Here is a 17,046-nt window from a genome sequence, read left to right on the forward strand (position 1 = left end):
TGTGTAAAAAGATATCATAAATAATTATTATAGAGATTGTGTAAAAAAATAAAAATTAATCCACTCCAACATTCCTATTAGCTAAAATTTATCAAACATTTACAGAGTTGTAATTAAATTACACATCATTTACTTATCATATCAAAATAATGCACTTTATTTATAACAACTTAAAATATTAAAAATATTCTATTTTTAAGATATATCTAATTATTATTATCAACTCTCTCTATCGGAATAAATCAGCTAACTTATTTAACAAATTTTACATAATCACTATTTTATATGATTTAAAATCAACTATTTTAGCGAGATACTCTAAGCTGGTATATAAAATAGTCAGAGGGCATCCCAACAATATCATATACCAACAATGACATTGAGAGCCTAGAGGAATCCAATTAAAAGAAAAACAATTCCGTATAACTGGCCAAAATGTTACACAACTAAATCAAAGGCCGAATCTTGTTAAAATTGTTTAATAATAACATAAAGCCTTGCCACACACATAAATCTCAATCATTATTCAAAAAAAAGTGCAATCCTTCAACTCTTATATCAAAACTCCAGTAATTTTACTTACTGGCTCATCTATACAATATACAGTGTAACCTCTTTTGATAACTGTAGCCTGTTGCACACATCAGCCATAGCTGAGAGAGTTCGACTGGGAGAAACCAACTATAAGATCGAAACAAGACAATCAAAACGTGTGAGTATTTCTCGCATCCTCGTCAGGGTCATCCGCATCCAGATTCTTACTACAATCCAGTTTACGCTTTCTAGCAGCTAGCCGAGGCTTCAACTGCATCATATTATAAGATGATTCAGTTTCATATAAAGTGAATATGTGCAGAAAGGTCTCATATCTGAGAGAATATGTCATTGTAAAATTATATATTTATGTATTTTTGCCATCTATAATCATTAACAAATGCTTAAAAAAGGATTAAAGGCAAAATTGCTGATCTCTAAAAATGCACTTAGCTTATGCTGATTTTCACGAAATATAATGGAAAGACGTACCATTTCTAAATACTTTAAATCTTTGAGAACTCGATCTGTATCCACCTCCTGAAATGGAAAACAGACTGAATAATGAACAGAAGATGAAGACTTGCAGGCATAGTGGGTTATCAATCAATTACAATCAATTAAACAATATGTTCAAGAATTTAAAGTAAACCAAAAATTATATACATTGCCAAGAAAGATTGGGGAAATTTCGACAAAGGGAAAAAAGAGAAATAATGTAAAATCAAGCATAGTCGAGCTGCTTCTATCAAATCAAAGGTATGTGATGTTATCACTGTCCAGGATCAGCTAGCTCGAGGGAATGGAACCGCAAAGTAATGACATGAAAAATTGTGAAGAAACTTAAGAAAAGAGAAAGGGTGCAAGAGGGAAAAACAAAGAGATGAAATTATGCAAATATTCTATACGATGAGGTCTGTGAAAAAACTGTGTAGAGGTAGGAATGAGGCATTCATCCCCAAATTTATAGGAATAAGCTTTAGTTTAATTCTATGTGAATGGAAAAAAGGGAGGAATGAAATTATTACTATTTACCCCACATAGTGCAAATTTCATTCCATTCCTACTTAATTTTATCCGTTCCTACCTATTTTCATTCCTTCCGACCAAACAAAGTGCAATGGTAAAGCTAGAATGCACTCCAAAACCCTTTACAGGGTTTTCTAATGACAGTCCCCTCTAAAAGTATTATTTTAATTTAGGCCCAGGTCCTCGCAGAAGCTTAGTCCAGTTCTATCCTCTAAATTATACTCTTCTAATTGTACAACCTCAAGAGGATAATTAAAATATGTGCAGCTTGTGGAGTGCAGCTAGACTGAACTATATTATAACCTTTTCCTTGTTTGATTGTCTTCTAATTTATTTGATTTCATTATCTTCATGACATTACTTTTGATATCCAAGACATCAAGCATTTTCTTAAAGCTTATTCTACTGAAATAAGAAGCCATACAAGCAAAGGAAGTTAGGTCCTCTTTTGACGCAAGTTAAAACAAGAAAACCCCTGCTATAATTAGAGTAGTTCATCTCTCTAGTCTAGGCATCCTGCACCATATACTAGAAACCCTCCATGGCAATGGACTAACTAAAAACTATAAAACCTAATAAAATATTTTCTCCAGGGACCCGATAACAACGTAGAATGGCATCCTTTGACTCTAATGAATTATTTAATGGTGCATAAGTGTTTAAATATTCTTTACTCTGAAGAATGACATGCACACATAACATATTATAGATCACAAACAGATAAAAATGTTGGATGAATCTACTGCATTTATATTATACAGGAACACCAATTAGTACCTGTGGCACTGCACAATCAGCATGAGCTGGATCCCATAGCACAGAGTGAAAACACTCCCACTTCTTACTTTGAACTTCAAAAAGAGGTGCCCTGTCATGTAACAGATATTAACTTCTTGAGGCATCGAATAGGATTTTAGAATTATTCTAGAGGCTGAAACCACATTAAGGCACATACTTCCTATTCTTTGTCCTCATTGCAGAATTTGAAATATATTTCCTAAAGATCATTATTTTCTGTAAGAACTTATTGTCACCTCTTTCAGATACATGAACAGCATGCCCTATTCATATAAAAGGATTCTATAGGGCAGAGAGTCTAAAGAGCTCATTCTATAGATACTTCAATACTTAAACTTTAATACTTAGCTTGCATCTGGTTTATCCTATAGGACCTAATTCTATAGCTCATTCTATGTAGGATAGAGTGCTATTATATGAAACTTAATGCACCCTTCTCCGTTCCAGTTCATATGCTTGAATTTGTTCCCCTACTATTAGTAAGTAAACGAATACCAGAAATCTACTTGATACAAGTAAAAAAGATAGGGTAAAAAACTTCGTAGATTTATGGTCAAGTAAAGAGGTGCAGAGAGTACGGTAGTTAACTGTTTAGTTAGCCTAAATTTTTTTATGTAATATATGTAATGCAGTTCTAATTTACATTGTTCATTTTCCAACCGATTGTTAATAAACAGTGGTTTAGCTACCATATTGTCCAGAAAACCCCCAATCTTTTTACACTAAAAGTCGGTTAGCCAATCTGGCCAGTCTGACTGCCTATCTTATAGACTTATACCCTTTGTTAAATATAACGATGTTTCATTCACATTTTTTTCCACCAAGAAGTTCATTTTTAAGTTATCTGAGAGAAACAATACTCTTAACAATCTAAGAAATTAAAGTGAAAAAGGAAGTCTTGCCATCTCCAATGGTTTCTTTATGTATTAAAAAAAGGACCATGCTTAAACACAGATCTAAGGAATAAAAACTAAAAAGATAAGCTTGGAATATCCAAAAAACTAAATTAATAAGCTTGACTGAATTAACAGCAGAGATAAATTTGTATGGGTCGCTTCTATCAGCTTCTCAGATATGTAGGGGGGATACATTACTTGAATAAAAAAAGAACTAACTTATCTTAAATTAAGAGAACTAAATATACCCTAGACTATTTAGCAAAAAAAAATATACCCTAGACTAATCCTCAAATAATAAATCATATTTAAACCACATAATACTTTCCTAAATTCCCACAATTGCTGAAAATCAACTATTTTCTTATATCTTCCTCATAATAAAAAAATCTTTCTTGAGTTCTGTTTGTGTTTTCGATGAAGACACTTCGTGCTAGCAAATACCGAGACCAGTATAACACTCTAATTTATTTGCAATCCTAATTTAGCTGGAACTTTAAATGTAGAAATTACAGACCAAAACCAAGAATTGTACATTACAAAACTGGCTGTCCAATGTGGGAAATTTAGTTGGTTATATTATATACTTTGTTGGTGATGTCAGTTCAATTTATGTAAAAGAAAATGCTTAGCTTTCGTATGTATTATATCAGCAAAAATCCATGCCCATCGTATGTACTGTGTACAGTCATGATATCTCTATGTTACATGTATAACAGACAAACGCCAAATATTACGTAATAAGACCAGTTTATCACATAAAATACATCTCAGTCTTTATTTTAATGGAACTATTAAGTTGGCATGTAACACAGAGATGCCATGCTGCATTACAAATTGGAAAAGAGAAGAGGTTGCATACCTGCGCCACTTTCCACAAACAGTCCCATCAACGCCCTCCCCAGTACCAGATATGATACCACGGCATTGAAGCCAATTACAGACGGAACTGACTTTAGAGGGCTTCCATAAATTTCCTTCCTAACAAATTTAAAACAGGATTTATCTTCATCATAACTATCTAAGCTGCAAAAAGTGAACAAAGTCTTTCTACTGTACAAAAAAATTGGTTACCTGAAAGCTATCAGTAAGACTCATTTCAAGTGGTTCATTGAAATTATCATCCTCCCTGAACCAAAATAACGAAATGACAAAAGAATGATCTTCACAAGTAATTTTAATGCTTGTATGACGTGCATAAAGTAAATTGAGGATACAGCAATCTTGCTTGCAAATGTAAAGGAAATATTGATTAAAACAGTAGCAAATCTTCAGGTAAATTTATAGTTTAAAGGAATGAATTTTATGAACAAAAAGGACACAAGGCAAGTTTGAAGTGGTTAAACATGTACTAGCAGGCAGCAGCAAAAGGACAGTAAGGATAACAGGAGAAGTGTTTAGGCTGAACTATTGATATCAAGTATCCAAACAGTAATTTGAAATCGTTCAGGGACTTAAATATAGGTACATATACTAAACTATTTAGCTACAAGTATAATTCAGAGTAGATGATCAAACAGATAATTGATCATTCAAACAATACTCATGTCTCACGTATAAAAGAACATGTCATTACTACTTCGCACACCGCAAATGGAAGTTCATCAAAATATCCTAAAATAAAAAGAGTTTGAAGCTACTGATTGGACATACTTGGCGAGTGGACCAGACCACTTGGGAACCTCTGCTTGAAATTCCAGGCCGATTCGCACACTGGTGGTGTAAGGTCCCGTGTCTTCCAACATAGCTGCTATAGGGCCTAAGGCATTTCTGGAAATTGCAGTTCTACCTTTTCCCACCTCACTGCTATTACTCAGTGATCCTTTGGCAGGCAAATCGGGTTTTTTATGCTTCTTTTTTAAACAAGAGTGACAAAACCACTCGCTCCGAGGTAATTTTCTCCGCCGAAGGTAACAGCAAGAGATATGATATGCCTCTTCGCACTGATCACAAATTAGCATCTTCAGTGTTGTTTCTTGCTGATCACAAACTTTGCATGGCCGCATACAACTGCACTCGCTATTAGAACCTGGAACTTTAGGAGAAACACTAGTCCCAATACAGCAAACTCCTTTATGTAGCCCCAAGTTTTTAATAACAAGATTGCGTATATCATTTTCAGATAAATCTTCAAACAAGGATTTCTTAATAAATGCTTCAGATGACGAGCACTCGCCAGTGTCATCTCCTTCAGTCTTCATGGTAGGTGCACAGAGATCCCTATATGATTTTGATGAGGAACAGCTCTCGTTTACAAGGCAGTCATCTACGTTTCTGACCATAGCACATGTTAAGTCTACTACCAAATCAAGTTCTTTACTGAGATAACATCCACTAGATGCTAACCCTTTTGTGCATTTAGAAAGATGAATTACAGGATTTCTGGCAGAATCGGCATCAACATCCTCCTTGTTAGAGGTAGCCAATGATGATGCTTCGGAACTGATGACCAAAACAGAGCCACTACTTCGACTTGTGCTCGCAGATGTTTGGAAAGGGAATACAGTATCAGCATGTCTTGGATATTTCCTTCGCTGGAACGAACTAGTTGGTGTAGAATTCTTGTGCATATTACCCACGATTGAATGTTGGGAAGCATTGGCGAAATTCATTGGGCATGTGTTATAGTCATTTTTCCTCTCCATGCCTAGAAAGGCTCGAAGAATTCCTTTGCGGATTTCTAATCACTCGTATCTGTACTCAGCCACTGACAGATAAAATCGAGTCAGCAGCTTGAATGGAAGCTAGGAAAAATCTGTCTTTCAAAATAATTAACACATCCAAGTTAACTTCCTTTACACTTGGATCAAAACAACAAAGAAAATAAGCTCAAGACTTTCAACTTCCAAGTGCAACCGCATAACCAAAAGATCATCACGTGAAGATCCATCTCTAAGAAACAAACCTTAAGTTGCTCTATATTAACTAAACGGAAAATCCTATAATTTATCACTAAAGCTAAAAAGAATCTCTTACCCAGTGACCATCACCTCTTCACACTTCTATAACTCATGATATTTTGATGTTCGTTTTGATTTCCATAGGGTCGAATTTAATGTGTAAAGCTACCTTAAACCTGTAACCTAATACTTAAAAGAAATACCGACAAATTAATCTAATAAAACATGCTTAACTTTGTGTACATAATCTACTTAAAACTACAGCTATCACGAAGAATCACGAAGAAGGCCCAAGCCCAATAAATAAATGGTCATTAGTCCGGTAAGCATATAGTGGTCAACTAAAGAAGGGTAAAAGAGTATTTTCTGAAACAAAAGTATGTAGATTGTTTGTCGAGGTAAGATGGATGGGTACATGAAAATTATTACATGTTTATATTGAGAATTGTTTTGTCTCCATGTAGAGGGAGAGACTCACTTCTCGAAGAGTGATGAGTTGTAATCACAACTATCATTCTTAATTAAAAAATCAAATCTTATTTTGGCATCTGTTTTCAATAATATAGAGGTCTTGCTTTAATTTCTAACAAGTTGGTATCAGAGCGGTGAAATATACAAAAAGAACAAGTGCACCTCCTTCAAATCAACATTGTATAGAGATGTTTGAGATGGTTGTTTGAGCATGGTTTGGGCGATCTTTGTGCTACGGTGGTTGGATATATCGCACTGGTAGTCCCTGCTATTACTCGAAACATGCAAAACACTTTAGTAGAGTATCTCTTTGGTTTGATGGATCAAACAATGCGGCGACTTGAAGCCCGAATTTCTATGCAAAGGACCAACAAGAAACAATGGTTAAAAAGTGGAGGAGCAAAGGTGTTCTATAAGATGTGATCATCCATTTCAACCCTCAAGGTCAAGGTCGCGAAGGCGAGCCTAGGAGAGGTGTTAAACTAGTCTACAGAAATGACGAGGGGAATACAGTTTGAGTATCGGGTAAAGAGGAGATCTGGACCGACCTGAGGGTTCATGTTTTGCTTCCGTCAAATTGGGCGAAATGAAGGAGGATTCAACAAATCTAGGTAAGGGTTGATAATTGAAGGATGTAGAAGTTGAACTTGCTGGTGTTTGAACGGAACCAACCCAAATGGTTGGATACTCTATTACAGTTCAACATGAATCATCATCATCCCCTCCTAAGCTTTTTCAATAAAAACTCGGATCAATTATCAATTGCCAGACCATTGGGAGGTCACGAAGTTGAGTAATAAGGAGTTACAATCAGAAGAGGCAAAGGATGAATGTTTCATTGTGACTAGAAATGGTCATAGTGAATTGAGTGTAATATTCATGAATGGGGAAGTTGGGAGGAGGATGAATATGGACAACTATAGTCAAACTCGAACTCGAGTAACAATGTCAACTTCTTAAACTGTTGTCCATTTGGAGATATCATTAAAATCGGTAGCAAGAATTATGAGTCCATGAACCCTGAAGTTGTTGTTGGTAGAAGTATTGGGTGAGGAGGTGATTTTGGTGATTGATCCAAGCACAACACATAATTTCATATCAACGGAGACAATACAAACATTAGGGTCATTGATGACCGATACAAAAAAAAATTCGACATATCCTTGGCGACCGTGGAGATGGTGCAAGGGCAAGGGGAATGTAAGACGGTGATGTTAAACCTGCGAATGGTAACAAAAGTAGAAGATTTTTTGCCCTTGTCATTGGATACCTCTAGATTATTAAGAAAAGTAGCCAAAATAAGGCTCAATTCTTTAATTAAGAATGATATTTGTGATTACAGCTCATCACTCTTCCATAGGCGATTCTCTCCTTCTCACGAACTATTCTCACTAACTAGAGACAAAACAATTCTCGGCATATATCCGAAATCATTTTCTTGTACCTATTTATCCTTATTCATAATAACATTTTACACCCTTCTATTTTGGAAAAGACTCTTTAAACTTTATCTAAATAACAATTATATGCTTACTGGACTAATGAACATTACTGTTGTGGAATAAAACTAGGGTTCGTTAGTATTTATGTTAGGGTTTGTGAGTTTCGAGCTTTAATGGTTGTTCACGCGGTGGGGACCGACTGTCCTCGCAAGATGCCTACGTATCTCTGTATTGTAGATAATCAAGCCAAAAACGTAGTTCTAGGTTGAGGGGTAGATCCCTTTATATAGAGGTAAGTCTAGGGTTAGACTTGTGTTGGGAGACTTGGTGGACAAGTCTCCAGCTTAGATGGTAATTAGGACTCCAGTAAGACAAGGGATTCTAGATCCTTCCTTCTAGGAGTTAGTGTTCATGTTGGACGTCATGACTCTGTTCTTTCAGCCGTATTGGGCCAAGTCCGTGAACAGCTTTTGTTCGTGGACCTTGACGACCTTGGCTCGTGGGACTTGACGATTTGGACCGTCTTTAGTCTGTAACAGGCCTTGATCAACCTGGTTTATATTGGGATTTGGACAAGAATTCCAAGCGTAATTAATGCGACATTTAATGTGTCTTTAGGTTGTATCTTATATCCATATCAATTACTTTATTGGGTCTTCTAGCGTAAGTCGTGTAGTTTTTAAGTGGGTTCCTTGCACAAAGTTAGGCAGTTTTTATTAGATTAATTTGTCAATTTTTTTCTTTACAATTTATTAGATATCAATTTAAAAGGTGAGGGACCTGGCGGCACTGCAACAAAGTGTAGTGGAGGTAAAGAAGGATGAGAGTGATCATTGAAGAAGGTGAGGTGGAGAGATGAGGCAGGCCCGAAGGTGACAATAGGCGGTGGAGGAGAAGCGGTAAGGAGAGGAGAGGGGTAGAATTTATGTGGTTATTATTAGCTCCATTAGTGGCCTCCAATCTCCAAATAACCACCAGCGATGTACTCCTTCATCATCTATGATCTCCAACTTCATCATGACCTCCAACCTCTTCCCACCGATGATGTCCTCCTTCATCAGCTCTGATCTTCAGCTACATAATCTCCAACTTCTTCCCACCGATCTACTCCTTCATAAGCTCCAATCGTCGACACTTATCATTGTCTCTGATCTCTTTCTTTATAACTTTTGCATCATTCTTCTCTATCTTCCCATAGTAATTTTCCCTTATCTCCATCATCACAACCCTCCCAATACTACCACCACTTGCCATCATCACAACCCTCCCAATACTACCACCACTTGCAATCATCACAATGGTGTATCCAAGTATTTACATATTTGTTCAAATTATTAACTATTTTAGTTTTGGACTCTTGTTTGTAAAATATTTATAGTTTGGTGTAATTTTTTGGTGAAATTTCATTTTAATTTTTGATACTTTTGGAATTTTTCTAACATGATATTTGTTCATTCCGTTCTAACTTCTCATCCAAACATTTTCATTAGAGTAAGCCTTTATGTTAAACGATCAATATCCTGCAAAATTCACCATGTCATTCAATTCTTAAAAGGTCTTTAACATTAGGACGTGATGTTTGAATAGATAATTTAGATCTTAATTGAATACAAACGGTTCATAGCAAAAGCATAAATCCTAATTGAATACTACTAGATTTTAAATGACCTTTTATTATGATCAAATACCTATTGACTTTTAAAATTTAGAACAATCGAGGCAAAACTTCTTCTCCGGTTGCCAAGACAACCCATCTGCCTATGTGTTTTGAATTTCTCATCAACTATTCATCTTACCAGCTTATTAAACATGATCATGTATCTAATCAAGATCCTCGACTAATCTTAACACAATTAACAAAGGCCTAGATATCATATTTCAAATCTAGATCAACAATCAAGTACAGAAATATCAACATATATAATTCTATGTATGAACCGAAAACATTAAATAATCAAAAAAATATACACACACAGATATACATATATACAAACAAACAGAGAAAGATATAATACCTGAGCGATGTTGCAAGAAGGTAGAATCTGGGTGTTGAAGAAAAATGAAGAGTTGTGACCCTTAAAGCCTACTTTGAAGCCTGACAAGGCAAACACAACACAAGCAATGAACCTCTTATGTTAAAGCCCAAAACAACATAAATCTTATTTATATTTTTCTTTTAACTCTTGGAAAATCTATCATCATGTATCATTTTTGTTAACAACAATCTTGGTTCCTGCGACCTTTGAGAAAAGTTGTGCATAAAATTTGGAGATGCGGAGAATTTATAATATTAATTGTATAGGGTTAAGTTGTACGAACAATTTTTTTTTAAGACCACTTATGTTCCGTAAGTTAAATATTGCATAAAAACATTACAAAACATATTATTTGTGAATCATGCTCTAGAAAGATCTTTATTTTATTTAAAATCTTGAATATCATATATGTACTGCATGTAAAACATTACAAAAATATTTTATTCTGCAAAATATGTTAAGTTTGCAGAATATTTGTTCAGCTTGCAGAACATACACATTCTACTTATTAAACTTAAATGATCTTCAATAATTTTAATGAATTAGTAATACTCGTAGAACATACTTCACAAAATAATATATTTTATAGTGTTTTAATTGCAGAACATATGTGGCCTACAAGATCTCCGATAAAAAAATGGTCTTCATATAATTTTTCTCTAATTGTATATAGTGTACTCAAAATAAATGTGTATGTACTTGACAAAAATATGTATATTTATTTTATCTATAATATTAACTTGCCTATAGTGTACTCAAAAGAAATATGTATATACTTAACAAAAATATGTATATTTGCTTTATCTATTTTGCAAGATGTGCATAATAAGATTAATATATATTTAGTTGTTTGTTATATTTAGAATATCTACCGAATAATTATTAGACGGGGTTTCCTAAATATTGCAAATATATTAAAAATAATAATATATGTCAGTATTTCTAATAGGGATGCTTGTAAAGATGTGTAACATATAGATGGCAGATATCTAATAGGGTTTCCTAAATATTGCAAATATATTAAAATAATAATATATGCCAGCATTTTAATAGGGATGCTTATAAAGGTATGTAACACATAAATAACAGGTATCTTCAGTGTCATCGTCAAAGAGATGAGAATACTCAAAAATGTCAAAAAAGTTGTCAATTTTTGACATCATCCTTAAATAATAAACTTGTATTATGTGTATATATTATATTTTTCTTTTTTATTGTATCATATTCATTTATTTATAGAATATGGGAATAACTTAAAAAGGTGTTAAATATTATAGATTAAAATTGTTATAATTGACAAGGAAAGAAGAGAATAAAAAATAATTATTTTTAGCTAGTTAACAAATTTTGATGTCCCTAAAAGTTACCTACCGAAGATGCTACGAAACCCTCTTAACATTGGGAACGAGGTGTTTATGAGAAAAAACATTACAAACATTACAAACAAGGTACTTAAACGATCACTACATAAATAAATTCAATGCTAACATTACAAACAAGATACTTAAATTATCTTCACATAAATTAAATTATATTTACACTATTACTAACTTACTAATATGTGACAAATTAATTAAGGAAAACTTTTATTAAACGTAGTAGATACGAACAGTGTTACGGATTTTAGAAATCGGAACTATTCGGTTGAGATGCCGATTTGCAATTTATCATAAGATTTTAAAATAATCTAATAATTTATCGGAAATTTATCGAATTTGTCAAATATTTTTGGCCAAATATTGGCGATTTTTAAAAAGTTGACCGATTTCTATGATCCCGTGGACTATACTGGGAGTGTAAACGAGTCAAATCGTTCATGAGCTACTCGAACTAGACTCTTAAAATATTCAAATTCGGCTCGGTATTAATTTAGCCAAACTCGACCCCTAACTATTTGATATTTTATAGAGCCGAACCAGAGTTTTAAATTACTCGGCTCGTAAGATTACGTGGCTTATCGAGTCTCTATTATTTTTATTTCTTTATCATAGTATTTTTATATAAATATCTAATATTTTCTTTAGAATTAATATATTTATTCAAATTAAATTCGAGCCAAACGATCGTATTTTGAGTTTTCATTTATATTTTATGGAAATCGATTTTATCTTTCAAGCCGAATTCGAGCCTATCAATTTTTTTATGAGCCAAATGTTTAGCTTAATATTAAAGCTTAGATCGAACTCGAGCTCAAACCCGAACTTTAGAATCGAGTTCGAGCCGCGCCTAACAGTTGATATATGAAATATTTATTAAACGAAAAATAAATTATGAATTATATGAATCAGAAGAATAAAATCAATATTATTATCTATAACAATCAAAACTCCTTAACACATGGTGATTTAAAGACTTATATAAAGAAATTAAACTTTAATAAAATAACCTAATAGACTAAAACTCATAATAATGGAGCTTTGTTATATATCAACTACTTAACTAATAAATTTCGAAGTAGATAAATAGTCCTATTAATAAATATAAAACAATTATTATCTAATAGATTAATTCTTTATTTTTCGATTCTCATCAATTGGAAAAGGGATCATTATTTTATAGGAGATAACATTATTTTTGGGGATTCTTTTCTTATTTTTGGAATGATTTTCTCATCGTTTATTATAATACCAGGTTCTGACACAATACTTAATCAAATCACAATATGCTATTGAAGGGTTTCGAACATCAAAACCCGCGAAAAAAACGCAAAAAATAAATTAACATAGAATCCTTCACAAGATCTATGCGAAAAGAAAAGATTTAATTCATAGATTAAGAATTAATACCTTAAGAAGTTTCAACGGTCTGATTATGATGCGGATATGGAGGTCTAAAGTAATAGTAATCACCACGGGATCGCGACAAATAACAATAATTACGTAGATTGAGCGATCTACGTTTGGCGATATCCACACGAACGTTTATTCTTTCGCTGACGAATGTACTAAATCCGAAAATTATTATTTAGTCTATCCACTCTTGTGTAAGGGAGGCTAGGGCTCTAATAAAAGGATAGAATTTTGATAAATATATGAAAAATATTAAATAAACTCCTTTTGGATGCTAGGGTTTTAATAAGAGGCCAGAATATGATAAACATATGGCATATATTGAACTAGCTACTCTTTTTCTCCAAAGTAGGCTATGGTTTTAACCAGAGACTAGAATATTATATGACATAAAGAGCTATTCATATAGAAGAATGAATATTGTGGCCCATAAAAATATAGAGAAGAATAAGTGTTCTTATTCTGTTCCAATTAGAATTAGTTATAATTATCTATAAAGATATAGAGAATAATAAGTATTCTGATTCTATTTCAATTAGAATTAATTATAATTCTAGCTAAAATTAACTTAAACAATTATTTATATCATGAATTCTATATAATCTGGAACACAGATTTATAATTGGCCTTTAAGAATTCTATTCCATCTAGAAAATTCATGCATATTTGATTTAAACTATTATAATAAATCTTTTAGTAATTGATTATAATTCTACTTCCATCAAATATACTTCTTAATAGTATATCCAACGGTGATTATAATCTACTTTAAAATTTAACAGTTCTTATAATATTGGTCGTCACGTAAAAATATTTTGAAAATATTTAACTAGATTTATGGACAATAAGAAGTATTTTAATAATTCTCAAGAAAAAGTATTTTAATAATACATTATTGTTATTCAAATAAAAACAACCATATCAATAAGTGTTGGCATACATTATAATAATTTCAAAAAAATATCTTTAAGATACACATTGGGCCATGTTTCGACTTAAAAAAATAAATACTTTGGCTTGCAAAACAAGTTTGCTTTTTGTCTTAAACGGTTAATATAAAAACAATTTTTTTTTGAAGATAATTAATATCCAGTAGCTGCGACAAAGTCTAGGGCTGTAAGGATAGTTTTATACTCATCTGCTTCTGGAAATAAAAAGTCATTTTTTAATTTTTAGTTAAAGTTACATGTGTAGAAAAAAGGCCCCAAATAATACTATTGGGTGAAATGACCCTCAATATTACTTTTTGAATAATTGGCCCAAATGTCACTAAAAAACGGAGTTTCACTTGAAATTTTTTATTTTAATGAAAAAGGGAGTTACGTATTCTATTTTCAATTATTTTTAAAAAAAAAATTGAAACGCAACTTCAATTCATGTTTAAGGTGGACAAAAAGCAAACTCAAAATTATTTTTTAATATTAACTCATTTTAAATTTGCGTCACAATGCAGTTCCGTTTTAATTTTTCCTAGCTCCAGTGCGTGACATCCAAGAATACTTGCATAAGTTTCACAAATAAATAATTGACTTATCTGAAAGAAAATACACACGGAACACGTACACGTGGCCCAGTGGCCGCCTCCACTTCCCACGTTGTATGAGTATATTTCTGGAAACAGACACACTGAGAGATGAACACAAAGTAACTGCCAATCTCAAAAGTTTTGGTTTTTTGATTGCTGTTCCTGCTTCTGTAGCTTTACTCACAGTCACAGCTCAACTCTTCATTTTCTTAACACAGGTATGTTATTTATTTATTTATCTTCTATTTTTTTTGCTAACGAGCTATGTTATTTTTTATTTTTAACTAGGCACACAATATATACGTCAAATATTTTAATTTCAAGCTTGAGTTCGAACACACAAACATGCAACTCTGTTAAATTGTAGTGTGTTCTCGATAAACAAGCAATTTCTTGCTTTTTATAAACGAAAGGGTATATATTAAGTAACCAATTTCTCTTAAATCGTAACAAACCTAATAACTATATCATCACTATAACTTCTATTAGTATATTCTAACAATGAGCTTTGTCAAATTTACAACTTGCATTGATTATATTTCATTTAAACATGAGTCTTTTTATGTATGAGAATTTGGTTCTAATGGTACGAGGTCTTTGTAATTTTATAAATATAAGTGTTGTGAAATTTGATATTCGGTGAAACTTTAACAGAAGGGGGAGATGGAATCATTGGCAAGATTATCAGGAAAGCAAACTCATGTTGTTTGCATTGCTTACCCAGCTCAAAGCCACATCAAGTCATTGCTGAAGCTAGCAAAGCTCCTTCACATCAAAGGCATTTTCATTACATTTGTTAACACGGAGTTCAACCACAAACGTTTACTCAACTCTGGAGCACTTCAATCTCTTGACAACCTTCCTGGATTCAGATTTGACACCATTCCGGACGGTCTCCCTCCGTCGGATTACAACTCCAACCAAGACATACTTGCCCTCTCCGCGTCCCTCTTGAGCAAGAAATTGTTACCTCCATTACAAAGCCTTATTGAGAGATTAAGTGCAGAAGTCCTTCCAGTCACTTCCATACTGTCTGATGCTTTTATGCCATTCCCAACTGATGCGGCGCATTCACTTGGAATTCCTATCTTTTCAGTCTGGACTGTTTCTGCCTGTGGATTGATGGGATTTTATCAGGTTCAAAATTTCATTGAAAAGGGTCTTGCACCAATGAAAGGTATGGTTTTCTAGTACACTTAAACCTCGATAAAGTAATAACCTCGCTAAAATAATATTTTTCTCCGGTCACAACATAATGGACACAGTATATTTTTACTCCCAGTAAAGTAATAAACTCGCTAAAGTGATATTTTTTCTTGGTACCGACCCTATTACTTTTACGAGGTTTAACTGTATTGGTTCAGCATAATCAACAGAGTGGCAGTAACACAACTGTTTTTCATGTCATGCAGATGAGAACTATCTAACAAACGGGGTTTTGAATACGATCATAGACTGGATCCCTGGAATGAAAGACATTCGTCTAAGGGATATTCCAACCTTTTTCCGGACTACAGATCCAGATGATTTCATGCTCAAGTACATAAAGGAAGCTATGGCAAATGCAAGTAGAAGTACAGGACATGTAATTCATACGTTTGACGATTTGGAACAAGAAGTTCTAAATGCCATCTCATCTATGTTTCCTAATGTCTACACAATAGGCCCTCAACAATTGCTTCTTAACCTACTAGAATCAGATCATGAAGATTTTAAGGGCGTAGGATATAATCTATGGGAAGAGGAAAAAACTTGTCTGCAATGGCTAGACTCTAAAGAAGCTGACTCTGTTCTCTATGTAAACTTCGGAAGCTTAGCAGTCTTGTCACAGGAGAAGTTAGTGGAGTTTGGTTGGGGTCTTGCCAATAGCAACCAGAACTTCTTATGGATAATAAAACCTTACTTTATTGTTGGCGAATCCAAAACTACTTTAGGACTTGAATTTATGGAATGCATCAAGGGGAGAGGATTCATTTCGAGCTGGTGTCCTCAAGAGCAAGTCCTTGACCACAAATCAGTGGGAGGGTTCTTGACACATGGAGGTTGGAACTCGACAATTGAGAGCTTATCAGCTGGAGTGCCAATGCTGTGTTTGCCATTTTTCGGAGATCAAATGACAAACTGTAAGTACATGTGTACAGAATGGGAGTGTGGAATGGAGGTCGATAATAATGTTAGGAGAAATGATGTAGAGAAGCTTGTGAGAGTCTTCATGGAGGGATTGGAGGGTAAAAATGTGAAGAGGAAGGCAAAAGAGTGGAAACAGATGGCAGAGAAGGCATGTGGTCCTGATGGCTCCTCATCTCGCAACTTAAACAAATTGATTCATCTTTTGACAAGCTAGAATACACTTGTATCTTCATTCCCATGTGTGCAAGGACTATAATCCTTTAACTACAATTTTTGTACTCATTTTACAATTTTTGATCCCCTGAAATAATCACAATAAAGAACTACAGTATCTTTCACTATCTATGATTTGGGCTAAAAAGTTTGTACTACTCTTGTTTCCAATTCCAAGTACTGGCATGCATAACAAAATGAATGCATGATAAACCTAGTCTATAGGTCAACATGGATACATCATACATCTTCCTCCTGCACCGCAATTTCAGGTTTGAAAATT

General features: G+C 33.5%; 2 protein-coding genes across 3 annotated transcripts; one reads left to right on the forward strand and one right to left on the reverse strand.

Annotated features, from left to right (window-relative positions):
- Positions 1-401: 401 nt before the first annotated feature.
- Positions 402-10,329, reverse strand: LOC141708733 (uncharacterized). Of its 2 annotated transcripts, none has more exons than XM_074512494.1 (7): positions 10,086-10,329; positions 4,911-5,964; positions 4,332-4,386; positions 4,120-4,238; positions 2,341-2,431; positions 1,027-1,074; positions 402-805 (listed from the first exon to the last, which is right to left on the reverse strand). In XM_074512494.1, exons 2-7 carry the CDS (start codon positions 5,900-5,902, stop codon positions 704-706), a joined length of 1,407 nt encoding a protein of 468 aa, XP_074368595.1. In that variant the 5' UTR covers positions 5,903-5,964; positions 10,086-10,329; the 3' UTR covers positions 402-703. The 2 variants fall into 2 exon arrangements, with proteins under 2 accessions (XP_074368595.1, XP_074368596.1); XM_074512495.1 differs by having other exon boundaries at positions 4,911-6,012.
- Positions 10,330-14,451: 4,122 nt separating this feature from the next.
- LOC141708734 (7-deoxyloganetin glucosyltransferase-like) lies at positions 14,452-16,893 on the forward strand. Its single transcript, XM_074512496.1, has 3 exons — positions 14,452-14,638; positions 15,075-15,597; positions 15,833-16,893. Exons 1-3 carry the CDS (start codon positions 14,495-14,497, stop codon positions 16,762-16,764), a joined length of 1,599 nt encoding a protein of 532 aa, XP_074368597.1. The 5' UTR covers positions 14,452-14,494; the 3' UTR covers positions 16,765-16,893.
- The last annotated feature ends 153 nt before the right edge of the window (positions 16,894-17,046 follow it).

This window comes from Apium graveolens, chromosome 2, assembly GCF_009905375.1.
Source record: "Apium graveolens cultivar Ventura chromosome 2, ASM990537v1, whole genome shotgun sequence".
Lineage (NCBI taxonomy): Eukaryota > Viridiplantae > Streptophyta > Magnoliopsida > Apiales > Apiaceae > Apium > Apium graveolens.

Excerpts from the sequence above, each read along its gene's own strand:
- LOC141708733 (XM_074512494.1), bottom strand. The coding sequence starts at position 5,902 with ATGGAGAGGAAAAATGACTATAACACATGCCCAATGAATTTCGCCAAT. Across the intron at positions 4,239-4,331 it reads GTCTTACTGATAGCTTTCAG|GAAGGAAATTTATGGAAGCC; the intron begins GTAACCAATTTT and ends TAAATTTGTTAG. Across the intron at positions 806-1,026 it reads ATTTAAAGTATTTAGAAATG|TTGAAGCCTCGGCTAGCTGC; the intron begins GTACGTCTTTCC and ends AATATGATGCAG.
- LOC141708734 (XM_074512496.1), top strand. The coding sequence starts at position 14,495 with ATGAGTATATTTCTGGAAACAGACACACTGAGAGATGAACACAAAGTA. Across the intron at positions 14,639-15,074 it reads TCTTCATTTTCTTAACACAG|AAGGGGGAGATGGAATCATT; the intron begins GTATGTTATTTA and ends AAACTTTAACAG. Across the intron at positions 15,598-15,832 it reads GGGTCTTGCACCAATGAAAG|ATGAGAACTATCTAACAAAC; the intron begins GTATGGTTTTCT and ends CATGTCATGCAG.